Below are 13,579 nucleotides of genomic sequence, written 5' to 3' on the forward strand. Positions count from 1 at the left end.
GGCCATGCGGGCAGTCCCCGTGGCACTGCGGTAGGGCCGGTTATCTCATCTTTCTCGTCAGCCCCTGGCTCTTGTGGCTTGCAGGTGGATGAGAGGAGAAAGGGCCTTTCCTAAACAGGCTCTGTCTCACCTGAAATGTTCTCGCCAGGGAGCTGTGTAGGCAGCCTGTGCCTGGACTGAGCCCATCTGTGGTAGGCCTGTGAAGTGAATTGTGTTTTCTCAGGGTACAGGTAAGAGCAGAGTTCTTGTATGCTTTACAGTAGTATGTGATTTTTCCTAAAGGCTATATTTATTTCCCAATATCCTACACGTGACTGCAGTTAGAATGTGCCTGAGCATCCTCATAGGTAAAAAGCTTTTGTAAGCTTGGTGCTCCCTGCCTAGAGGAGGGGGAAAAGTCAGGAGGAAGAGTTTGGTTAAGGAATAGTATGTTGTAAAATTAAAATTATTTTACTCTCCTGTTTACTGATTGTTACTAGCAGTAACAGCATTGTTATCAAGAAACAGGTTTATAAGTTGTCTATCTTCCTTAGGTAACTAATCATGCAGTGTTGCATCTGCATTGGGCATATTAGTACCGCTGGACTTTGGATCTTGCTTTGTTAATCTTATCAGGATGGTTCATTACAGCCAAGCATACGTTAGATGGTAAAGTTACTCTGTACAAGTATGCGGGATATCCACAGCGCTGTCTGGAGAGGTGAATGCTCTGCTGGCCTCTCTTCTATATAGGCCACAGTGGCCTCAGAAAATGTGGTTTCGGTCTTTTACAGATGCTTTGGAGAGGCTTAAGAACTGTACTTAAATAAAATGTGAGGAAGGGCATTAGCCCACTATTACTGGTCTTCACTAATGTGATTACTTATGCTGCTATCCTCTTCCCTCTGTGACTGCAGAGTGGCATCTACAGTGGAGTCACAAATATATGCACTAGGTCTAACTTTTTAGGTTTGGCACAGTAGGCTTAAAATTCTTACAAGTACATACTAAAACAAAACAGCACTGGTCCAAGGGCACACTTTGTCCATTTTAAACCTTTGATGGCGACATGAAGAAATCTAGTATTTGGCAAGAAAAGGGGGAGTGTTGTTTTTTTTGCAGCAGATTGATTGCCTTTTAAAGATGGTTGTTTCAAGTGACTGGAAAGTACAGTACATTCGCATGGATTTTGGAGAAGGTGGCTTATGGGAAGAGAGCAAGGTGGTAAAAAGAGCATAATTTGTATTAGAGCACTGCAATTTATCACACTAAGTGTATGGTAAGGAAGGATCCGTAAGATGGGGCCAGACCCTTTGGCTCTGTTACTAAGCTGCACAGCTGGAAGAGGAGCTGGCTGGTGTCTCTGGTGGCAGAGAACCCTCTGAGCTGACTCGCTTGGCTCTCCTCCAGCGTTTACTGGGGAAAGAATGCCTGCCAGCGTGCTTTGTTTGGAGAAAATGTAATCCGGACTAGCACATAGCTTTGGATTCCAGGCTTGAGTGTCAGCTGTTATATAGCACTTTCAAATGTAATCATAAATCACCTTTTAGTTGTATTGTTCTCTATTAGATCAGCAGGTCAGCAAACAAGAGTTCTTAGGTGTTTTTATACAGGTGCATGTAGGCAGGTTTGTGGGATAGATGAGTTAAAAAATGCATGGAATTGCATTTGCCCCCAGCATGTGCTAGAACTCAGGAATTACCATATTTGCAAGGTTATCTAGGCCAGTGTCTAATTTAATATCTAATAATATTTGGCAAAATCAGATGTGACGGGTAGAAATGCAAGGCCGGTAACACAGGAAAATATATCAATACATCTTCACATAGATTTGAGGGCCATTAAAGCTATTCTTCAGTCTGTATTCATTTATCTGAGTAGTTTATGCAGACTGAAATGCAAATAGGGCAGCCTGCTCCTCACAGACATGCAGGAAAAGGAAATTGGCTGAAAACTAGGGTGTGTTGGGGTTTTTTTTAAGTGTGTTTGAAAAATGTCATTTAAGATCTTTCAATAGAGAAAACATCACACAGCACTGCAGGTTTTAGCTAGAAATAAATTGGTAGTCTAGCTAATGCATTCTGAAGAGGCTAGGACTCAATATTTAGCTTAATTTGTAGTTATTCTGGCAGTTCTTCAGCAAATTTTTTATAATTAAAAGGAAATTAATTCAGTCTCACAATAGGAGCAAAAATTCTACAGAGAAGGAGGGGAAGAAAATGTTCTTACCTAAAGATACCACCTAGGAATTACTTGGAAAAATACAGAGTTCAAGAAGAGCCTCAAACTCAGAGGTCATGCAGCCATCACACACTGCCACAGGCACGTTTATTTATCTCTGCGTGAAGTCCACACTGACTTTATGCAAGCTAAGCATATGTAAGCTTACACGTGATGATTTATTAGTCTTATCTAGTTTTACAGTTATGTTGTTTGTGAAGCATACTGTTTGAATTGTCTGTAATCAGTACTTGAACATCCATATCAGGCATGATTGTTAATCTGGTAAATAGATGATACTATAAGCAATTAGTCTTCCAGATGCTTCCACAATTTTTATTTTTATCTGGTTTTAACATTCTGTTAGAAATATAGCTAAACTTGAACAATAACACACCACATGCATCACCCTCCGGAAGAGTCAGAAGTGCTCAAGACACATGACTGCACTTACTTCTCTGGTGTCACACTTTAGACATTGCTGACCAAGAAAAATGGCCAGTGCTCTCTCTCTATACTGACTCATGGATGGTGGCAAATGCCTTGGGGGGTAGTTACAGCAATGGAAGCAGAGCAACTGGCAGCGCAGAGGCAAACCCATCTGGGCTGCTGCACTGTGGCAAGATATTGCTGCCCGGGTAGAGAACCTGGTGGTAAAAGTATGCCACATAGATGCTCACGTACCCAAGGGTCGGGCCACTGAAGAACATCAAAACACCCAGCAGGTGGATCAGGCTGTTCAGATGGAAGTGGCTCAGGTGGATCTGGACTGGCAACGTAAGGGTGAATTATTTATAGCTCGGGGGGCCCATGACACCTCAGGCCATCAAGGAAGAGATGCAACATATAGATGGGCTCATGATCGAGGGCTGGACTTGACCATGGACACTATTGCACAGGTTATCCATGACTGTGAAACATGCACTGCAATTAAACAAGCCGAGCAGTTAAAGCCTCTGTGGTATGGAGGACGATGGCTGAAGCATAAATACAGGGAGGCCTGGCAGGTCGATTATATCACACTCCCACAAACCCACCAAAGCAAGCGCCATGTGCTTACAATGGTGGAAGCCACCACTGGATGGCTGGAAACATATCCTGTGCCCCATGCCACCGCCCGGAACACTATCCTGGGCCTTGAAAAGTAAGTCTTATGGCAACATGGAACACCAGAAGGAACTGAGTCAGACAACGGGACTCATTTTCGAAACAAGCTCACAGACACCTGGGCCAAAGAGCACGGCACTGAGTGGGTGTATCACATCCCCTATCATGCACCAGCCTCCGGGAAAATTGAACGATACAATGGGCTGTTAAAGTCTACGCTGCAAGCAATGGGTGCTGGGACGTTCAGACATTGGGATACACATTTAGCAAAGGCCACCTCGTTAGTTAACACTAGGGGATCTGTCAATTGAGCTGGCCCTGCCCAATCAAAACTTTCACATACTGTAGAAAGGGATAAAGTCCCTGTAGTGCACATAAAAAAACATGCTCAGGAAGACAGTGTGGGTTACTCCTGCCTCGGGCAGAGGAAAACCCATTCATGGGCTTGCTTTTGCTCAAGGACTTGGCTGCACTTGGTGACTAACGTGGAAGCATGGGGAAGTCCACTGTGTACCTCAAGGGGATTTGATTTTGGGTGAGAATAGCCAATAAATTAAACTGTATGATGTTAATTGCTATATAACATTGTATGTCATCACTTCTGTGGTGGCAATCTGCCATATCAATGGTATTAAAGTAAGAATCACCCAGATTAATGGAGAATGAACTTTGATGAAACTGAACAAAGTGCAGCAGTGATGGAACCAGAACTGGCTTCAGCATGCAACAGTCCAACACCACACACCATCTCTCCTGCCCTGAAGGACTGTTATGACAAATGGAACCCCAAGTCATGGACTAAATGAACTCAACGGACATTTTAGAGGGATGGCCCATAGACTAAGGGAATGATATCTGTGTGTATATATCAAAAAACAGGAAAAGTGGTGGTGATTAATTAGAAAGTGTGGGCCCTGGGCATGACGTAGATGGTATAGAATAAGGGGTGGATACTGTCCTGGTTTTGGCTGGGATAGAGTTAGTTTTCTTCCTAGTAGCTGGTGTAGTGCTGTGTTTTGGATTTAGGATGAGAATAATGTTGATAACACACTGATGTTTTAGTTGTTGCTAAGTAGTGCTTACACTAAGTCAAGGACTTTTCAGCTTCTCATGCTCTACCGACTGAGAAGGCTGGAGGTGCCCCAGAAGCTGGGAGGGGGCACAGCCAGGACAGCTGACCCCAACTGGCCCAAGGGCTATTCCATACCATATGGCGTCATGCTCAATATAGAAACTGGGGGAAAGCTGGCCAGGGGACCGCTGCTCGGGGACTGGCTGGGCATCGGTCGGTGGGTGGTGAGCAACTGCATTGTGCATCACTTGTTTTGTATATTTTTTATCATTCTTGTTGTTGTTGTTATTATTATTATCCCTTCCTTTTCTGTCCTATTAAACTGTCTTTATCTCAACCCATGAATCTTTTTTTTTTTCCCCACGATTCTCTCCCCCATCCCACTGTGGGGCAGGGGAGTGAGCGAACGGCTGTGTGGTGTTTAGCTGCCTGCCACATTAAACCACAACACTGGTTAACAAGATTGCACAGTTTATGAACCTGTTCCTCACAAATAAGTTTCCAGTTGCTAGTCAGTACAATTCCCAATGTGTTGCCATGACTAGGCTGGCCTTCACTCAGAAGTGGTCTGGTATGCATCAGCGGGTTTTTGTCTGTTGGTCTGCTTTCTTTTACAAAGGTCACATAGCATTGAGGGGTTGTCATCAGGGCAGCGAGGAGGAGTGAAACTCAAGTGAAGTCATCAGTAAGCAATCAGTTAGTTGCTAACTTCATCAGTTAATAAAGTGTGTTTATTTGTCTTCAGGAAAGAAGAAAAGAATTTGAGAGCAATCTGCAAAAGGCTGGTTTGGAACTAGAAACGGAAGATAAGAAGGTAAAAAAAAAAAAAATCAGGACCAAAGAAATAGACCTGCAAATTACTAATTAATATATACCACTTTGTTTCTTTGAGACAAATTATACATTTTTCTACCAGATCCCAGTGGAGTACAACTAATTTAAGTGAAACAAGCTTAATGTGTCTATTCGAGTTATTTTTCCAGATATGTTCATAAGAATTGTGGAAAATAAATTTGATTCAGGAGGAATTGATGGCTTTTGGTTTCATAACAAAAAGAAAGCAGTTCCAAAATAGCTGTGATTTCATTTAAACCCATGTAAACGGGAAGTATGCTCACAGCTAGATTTAATCCCACCTAACAATGAGTAACATGTTTGGAAGTCAGTGAATAGCTTAGCGTATGCCCACTGGATGTTGTAATTATGATGAGGACGGACTCTGGTGTAACAATTTGAGGATGTTTGATTAGTGTTACTGTTTTGTTTAAAAACTTGAGAACGTGGGATGCTGACTTCTTCAGTCAGCATGCTCTTTTTTTCTGCCAGAGATTGAGTGGGGCAAAATAACTCTTGATGAAGTTTAGAGTCTGTAACATCCATAGATGGGGATTCATTGAGCAACATGTTAAAAATACGTTCTGATTGCCATTTTCTCCTGTGTATGCAGAGGAACACTAGAAGAGCATTTACTGTGGGGTGAGGCCTGCGATAAGATATTCCTTATCATAGCTGTGAGGCTGTAACAGATCTGAGCTCTGGTTGGTAACTCCTTTTTGCAAGGAGTCTTGTATGCTCTACTCCGCTGTATGAAAACTGCCCCCTCCAGGAAAGATACCAGCTTTACAGTCCAGCACGGTGGTCCGTAAGACGCGTGGGCTGCCAGTGCAAACCCTTGCATTTCCAATGCACTCGCAGCGTAATGAGAATTTTCAGGCCTCAGTGTACAAGGTTAATGTAGTTTGAAAAGCCTTTGTGAGCTTTTAGTAGTGCAAAGATTATCTTTAAGAACAAACAACCACTCGGATAAGCTTTTCAGTTAAAAAAAAAAATACATATACAAAAAATCCCCCTATTCCCCCCCCCCCCCTTTTTTTAAAGCTTTCAAAAATATGTGAAAGGCAGTAAATTTTGTATAGCAACTATTCTCATGAATCTTGCAATAAAACACAGTTTGGTCTGATGTCCGATTTAACTTTCCTGGGGCAGGAATCTGAAGATGGCAAGATTTATTTTGTGAAGATCCATGCCCCATGGGAGGTTCTGATCACATATGCAGAAGTGCTGAACATTAAAGTTCCCATCAAGGAAAATGACATTCCCTCAATGGTGGAGAACCCCCTGGACTGTATGCTTGCACCACTCAGGCTTCCCGAGAAGGTGATGCACCCTGAACCAGATTATTTCACGGCCCCATTCAGCAAGGAGAAGCAGGAGCTGTACCTCATTAATGACAAGAGCACTTTCTTCTCACCATCCATGAGAAACAGAATAGTACGTATGTGAATTTGTCTACTTTTATTTACATGTAGATTTACACGGTCCCATAGGAGTATTCACGCAAGGAAGGAGTATATACGCTGTGAGTAAATATGAGGAAACCTAGATGCCTACGTATCTTTCTTACAAATCTGGAATAGTATTTGTTGGAATGGATCTTCTACATGTCTACAAGGCAAGCGTGCCCTCAGTGGTCTCATACAGGGTAGAGCCTCCTGAAGAAACACTTTTTGCTTTTGCATGTTATTCCTGCAGATTATACACAGTGCACAACTATTAAAGGTTTCTGTTAAATGGCCTCTAAGCAGGAAACGTCTGAAATTCTTGTGTTTGAATCTCAGGTTAATTATATTCTTACACGTTGCCCGTATGGAACAGAAGAAGGGAAGAAAAAATTTGGGATTAAGAGACTGCTAAATAATGGCACCTATTCAGCTGCATATCCTCTACATGATGTAAGTATTTTAGCTTTCTGCTCCCGTGAGCATTTCCCAGTGTTTTTACTCTTTTACCTACTGTGACATTTGCTGTTTCCAGCAGAAATGAAAATGCACTCAAACCCTTCCATTTGTCCCAGTAATTGATTCTGGTTTATAATACACAAGACATATCTGCCAGCCCTACTATTTGGCTTTTATGTGCTGAAATGTTTCTTCCTATGCATGCATACAGGAGCTGAGTTTCTAGCATATATTTGTGTGTCAGTCACATAATGTGTCAGAGACTTATTCCATAGTATATTCCTATAATGTTAATGATACAGATTATGCGGTAGTACATTAGAAAGATTGCAACAAGGAATGAATGCCTGCTGTAGGTGCTTACATTCAGCAGTGTGTGTGTGTATAGGATGTGTACATACATATAGTGTAGTTATATAAATACTCTTAGGATCATACCATGTTGGGACTGAAGTCAGATGAGTTGCGTGAGCCCTACATTTCAGTGTGGGGTGGTCACTTGTCCATCTCCTAGTGAGCTTTGGTGAGCAACTGCAAATACTGGAAGTGTGGTCAAGATGGTAAATACTGGTGTTTAGATTTTGCTTTAGGGTCAATTTTTAATACCACATATATGGCTTTAGCCCTGAAATCCCATGGAGAAAACAGAGATGGGTTACCGTATTTTATGGATTTTTTTTTTTTAATTCCCTTCTGAATGTTGTGTTTAATTTGTTGCTTAAATCTTAAATTCTCTCCTTGTTTTTAATAGTTATTTGAGATTTGTTACAATGCTTTAGTGAACTTAAATTGCTTATTTATATCTGTGAATTCTACCACAGGATATTTTTAAATACGTTATATAGTTTTATACTTTTAAATATTTTTTTCTCCCTTAGAAAATGAAAAGAAATGGATGAATGGACATTCTCTAGGTTTTCAGGGGGAAAGTTTAGCTGATCAGAGTCTAGGCTGTAGAAGACTAGTCTAGGCTGGGAAGTACTTTATACTGTTGGGACTACCAAACCACAGATAATAAAAAGCAGTTGCACAAGAGTCTCATCTATACAAGTACAACCAACCTTAAATGCTAAGAAATTATATGAAAAAATTCCAAAATCATGAGACAGACTCACAAATCATTGTCTAAAAAATAACTATTTAACCTTTTAAAATATTTTTCAAATGCAAACTTTAGGTTGTTTAAACTTCTTGAGTTCTATTTAGAAACCAATTTTCATGCTTTTCTTTGTGATTGAGAGACATTCAGAGAAAAAAAGGAAAAACCAAGCTCACAAACTGAATATTTGACATAGCCAAGTATTTCTAAAGGCAGAGTTTTACAACACAAAATAAAATCACAAGAGCTGTCAGAAACTGGGGTTATTTTGTGCTGTTTAATTTCTAGGAAACTGATGAAGTTCCAAAATTTTCTTAGTATTTGACAGGTAGACACATGATAGTGATGAACAGTGCTGAAGTTAATTAGCATCAGAATTTCATTTTGCATGTCCTTGCATTACAGCTTGAGAAACTGCAGCACGGAGTACATTATAGTGCTATGGCTGGAGGCAGGAAACAACTTTAATTTATATCCCCTAGTTTACGTCTCTTGGTGAAATGCTTTTGGCTGTGCAATTTACAATGAGATCCTGATTCAGAAGTACAGAGAACAGGATTTAAATTTGCATTATTTTTAATGAAGCGGGAGTAAAACGGTGGTTTCCTACTTTAGGGAAGCTTGAACTTCTGCAATTGCGTATTCTACACCAGTGTAAAGGAACAAACCATTCACTGCAGTAATCTACCGGTGCAAAGGAGTATGTTGTACCAGCACAACACTGGTGTGAAGTAACATGATGTGATTACAGTGCAGGTTGATTTAATGTCCAAGATTTAGAAATGTTTTTTGAAAATGTGTATTATCTTAAAACATACATAGAAAGGGTTTTACTTAAATAAAGTGGTGAGGTAGAGTGCTAAGTTTGAATTGGAAATTAGTTTAATTGGTATAATCTTAAGAGGGATGCATCATCATCATTGTTAGTGTTCATTTCTTTTAATGTAGTATTTGAGTCTGTCAATGAGGTGTTTTGCCTTTACTCTGATTTGCTCGCAGTGCCAGTACTGGAAAAAGGCAAATGATCCAAACTGTGACAATGAGAGATACACGCTGTACATGGAGTGGGCCCGTTTCTTGCGGTTCTACAAAGAACAGCCTTTGGACCTCATCAGGTAAAATACTGCCTGTGTTTTATTATATTTACTTGGTTTTCACTGTAATACAAGTGTGTATTCATTTGTAGCTTTATTCTGCTGAGAAATTTTTACTACTTTTAAGATCTGATGAGAGTTGGATACTTAATTGGGCACTAGGTCCTTGGAGGACACGACACAGGCTTTTACTAGCAACTGGAAAAATGCTTTATCTCAAATCAAGCCTCTTTCAATCTAGCCAGCGTCCCAGGGTCAGGTATCTTACAGATAATTCAGCTGTAGAAGAACACATATGAAGAATACCTTGCATTTTATAATCAATATCTGCCACAATTTTTAAAGATTGACTTGAAATTTTGAAATTTCAACAGAGACTTGAAAAAACACTGATAAAATCAGTTTCTGAAGCTTGACTCTTAATTCAGTACTAAACCCAAATTTGAACTAACTTTACCCAAGATTTCTTTGATTCAGTTCATATGCTATAACAAAAACATTACTTCATTCACGGGTTACAGTTGCCCCATTCATAACACAACCAGTTGTATTTCTGTGAATTACCCACTCATTCTAACCATATGATTAGAACTGTTGTGCCCAGTTTCATTTTGTATAACTCCTTGGAAAATCAAAAAAGTAAATCTTCATTTACATTATCCTGTGGGAAGAGGAAAGAGTGATTTTTAAAGCTGGAGCTCCTGCTAGGAAGAAAAAAAGGGTCAAAAGAGGCCATATATTTTGTTCATTCAGCTTGTGTAACTTCTCACAGCTAGCTTCAAATCCCATTTTTCCAGTGTACATCAATGGATTTACTCTTCTGTTAAATGAGAATTTTGTCAAGTGTTTCATTTTGACTCTGGCCAGTTTGCTCTGTTGCAGTTTTAAACTTCGCTTTGTATTCCTATTAATCGCATTTTTTTTGTATTCAGGAAGTACTATGGTGAGAAGATTGGAATCTATTTTGCCTGGCTAGGATTTTACACTGAGATGTTATTCCTTGCAGCAGTTGTTGGCTTAATCTGTTTTCTTTATGGCTTGTTTACAATGAATGAAAATATGAGCAGGTGAGTGTAATGTTGACAGTCTTCTGGGCTTAGAATGGAAAAAGCTAAGCAACGTGAAAACTTTGTTCTTGAAAAAAACAGGTAACAAGCTTTTAAAGCTTGTCAGAGCAGACAAATTTGTTCTTCTCCTACCTTTATTGACTGAAATGGTGGTGGACAGCTAATGCAGAACTTGTGACTATTAATGAGTAAGACTCATTTTGTAGGTGAAAAGCAATATTTTATTGCCATTTGGCAATAGCTTTTTATATTGGAGTACCTGCAATATATAAAGTCGTAAGAGTACCACTGACATCTCTCAAAATTGTTCATTTCAAGTGTTTATTGTTGCCTTAAGCTTTTCTATTTTAATCTATCTTGCAGAGTAGTCCTTTGACCTTTTTGTGTAGGTCATCATCTGTACTAACTACCAAAAGCAGGAGCACAGGACAGATCAGCAGTGTTCTCCCGTCAAAGAGGGATCCAGTATCTCGGAAGGCAGAGTTTGCTTCTTTTTAAATAAGCATTGTACTTGTTTCTTCAAGGGTCCCAAGATTTATTGTAGTCAGGGATTTGGGGGGGCAGACAGATGGGTGGGGAGAGGAAAAGAGGTTGGCATTTCATTGCTCACTGTTTCTTAGAAGAAGGCTTCCAGTAAATCTTGAGTTTTAACCATAAAGGATGAATAACAGGTTAAAATTCTCATCCATTCTATTGAGTTATGTCATTTTGAGACTTACATTTTAGCTAGGTTCAGAATTCACCTGGGAATACTGCTATACGTGTTCAGATTTCTCTGGATACTGAAGGACTATCATAGGATTGTAAACTTTGCGCACTGTAGTAGTTTTGAAGTAGCAAATTTTACTGTAGATAGCAAAGCTGAATTAATACCTCTGCTTTTAGAAAAGGTGTTTTGAATGCTTTACTAACCTGACGAGAAATAACACGGTTTATATCTCACCTGAAGGCAGTGCATGTGCAGTACAGCTCCTTACAGACTTCTGATTCATTACTAATATCTTAATCCATGATCTGGATGAGGGGATTGAGTGCACTCTCAGTAAGTTTGCAGACGACATCAAGTTGGATGGGAGTGTTGAGGGTAAGAATGCGCTACAGAGGGATCTGGACAGGCTGAGGCCAACTGTATAAGGTTCAACAAGGCTCAGTGCCGGGTCCTGCACTTGCGTCCCAACAACCCCATGCAACGCTACAGGCTTGGGGAAGAGTGGCTGGAAAGCTGCCCAGCTGAAAAGCACCTGGGGGTGTTTGTCGACAGCCAGATGAATATGAGCCAGCAGTGTGCCCAGATGGCCAAGAAGGCCAATAGCATCCTGGCTTGTATCAGGAATAGTGTGGCCAGCAGGACTAGGGCAGTGATCGTGCCCCTGTACTCAGCACTGGTGAGGCCGCACCTCGAATGCTGTGTTCAGTTTTGGGCCCCTCACTACAAGAGAGACATTGAGGGGCTGGAGCGTGTCCAGAGAAGGGCAACGAAGCTGGGGAAGGGTCTGGAGCAGAAGTCTGATGAGGAGCGGCTGAGGGAACTGGGGTTGTTTAACCTGGAGAAAAGGAGGCTGAGGGGAGACCTTATCGCTCTCTACAGCTACCTGAAAGGAGGTTGTAGAGAGGTGGGGGTCGGTCTCTTCTCCCAAGTAACAAGTGATAGGATGAGAGGAAATGGCCTCAAGTTGCACCAGGGGAGGTTTAGACTGGATATTAGGAAAAATTTCTTCACTGAAAGGGTTGTCAAGCATTGGACCAGGCTGCCCAGGGAAGTGGTTGAGTCACCATCCCTGGAGGTATTTAAAAGACATTGTAGATGTGGTGCTTAGGGACATGGTATAGTGGTGGACTTGGCAGTGCTAGGTTAACGGTTGGACTTGATGATCTTAAAGGTCTTTTCCAACCTATATGATTCTATGGTAGAATCAGAAAGCCCATACCAAGTGAATTGCTAGTTCTCCTCCTTGTAGCAGCCGCTACATTTCTTGGCTTGCCCTGACCAACTACAGGTTAACACCAGTGAATGTGACAAGACTTGGCATCTCTGTGAAGCTGCAGATGTTGAGCTTTGAACAAATGAAGCTCTTAATTTATTTTTTTTAAATAAATTTCATATAGTATCTCTTCAGATGCTATGAAAACAGATACTGTACAATATTTTCTCCTCAGCAAAGAAATCTGTGACCCTGCAGTTGGAGGAGAGATCATCATGTGCCCTCTTTGTGACCGAAAGTGTGACTACTGGAGGCTAAACACCACCTGTGAGTCCTCAGAGGTCTGTATCTGGTTCTCCAGCCACTTGTCATTCTTGTTCATACTGAAAACTGTTTTGGTACCGACCTGTTCCTGTGTATTCTGTTGCAGTATTCCCATTTGTTTGACAACGTGGCAACTGTCTTCTTTGCCATTTTCATGGGCATATGGGGTGAGTACATGTGATAAGTTTTATGTCAAGCAGTAAGGAGATCTTGGCCAAACTGCTGAGGGACACTGGTAATGGGAAGAAGAGGAATAATGGCTTCACTTTAATATTCTACCTCAGATGCAAAAGTGATGAAAGAGTAAAAATAATTTGAAGTTACAGAGGGATTGGACTTAAACAAAACGAAGCAAAATCCAGCCGATATCTAGGATATCATAAGCATTGCATACTCTAACATGAGATACATAAGCATTGCAAACTGCTAACGTTTGTTTCTTTCCTTAGTAACCTAAGACAGAGTGGTCCAACCCTGTGCAGTCCTTGTAAGGCGCTCTGCTGAGCCCCACACATTATCAGTGTCCCTGTGAGGGAGCAGAGAGCTTTTGTGTCCTTTTGCTGAACGGTGGTCCAGCACTACCGCTTCGTTAGCAGCGCTGTTAGGATGAGAATCAGTTGGCTTCTACTCCAGTGAAGTTCATACATTATAGTATGTTTTCATGATGCAGAAATAGGTGGATTTCCTGACTCCCTCTATAAGCATGGTTTCACACCAAGTAATATTTTTTAGACTTTAAGATCGTATTGTCTTGAATACATGTTCTTTTCTTAAACTCTGTGAAGGTTTATGGATGTAGGATAGTGTAGTTATTGTTTCTTATTTCCTTAAATACCTCGTCTCCTGTTTCATACTGTTTGTATGAAACATTATAATTAAATCTTTGATTTGAATATAGATATTTCATTAACACACAAAGATGTCTGTGTGCTAATAGAAAATCTATTTGTGTATTTA

The 13,579-nt window shown here is 40.7% G+C and overlaps 1 protein-coding gene across 8 annotated transcripts in view; it reads left to right on the forward strand.

Moving 5' to 3' along the window:
* The window catches only part of ANO5 (anoctamin 5), a 373,671-nt gene that overhangs the window by 31,687 nt on the left and 328,405 nt on the right, over positions 1–13,579 (forward strand). For all 8 annotated transcript variants that reach the window (XR_012775839.1, XM_075502020.1, XM_075502022.1 and 5 more), the window contains 7 exons: positions 5,124–5,192; positions 6,365–6,649; positions 6,997–7,110; positions 9,215–9,330; positions 10,242–10,376; positions 12,534–12,639; positions 12,729–12,789. Coding sequence is in view for 7 of the 8 variants with exons in the window: in XM_075502020.1 (XP_075358135.1) it covers positions 5,124–5,192; positions 6,365–6,649; positions 6,997–7,110; positions 9,215–9,330; positions 10,242–10,376; positions 12,534–12,639; positions 12,729–12,789 (886 nt within the window). In the remaining variant the exon portion in view is untranslated. The remainder of the gene's footprint in view (positions 1–5,123; positions 5,193–6,364; positions 6,650–6,996; positions 7,111–9,214; positions 9,331–10,241; positions 10,377–12,533; positions 12,640–12,728; positions 12,790–13,579) is intronic.

This window comes from Mycteria americana, chromosome 5, assembly GCF_035582795.1.
Source record: "Mycteria americana isolate JAX WOST 10 ecotype Jacksonville Zoo and Gardens chromosome 5, USCA_MyAme_1.0, whole genome shotgun sequence".
Taxonomy (NCBI): Eukaryota; Metazoa; Chordata; class Aves; order Ciconiiformes; family Ciconiidae; genus Mycteria; species Mycteria americana.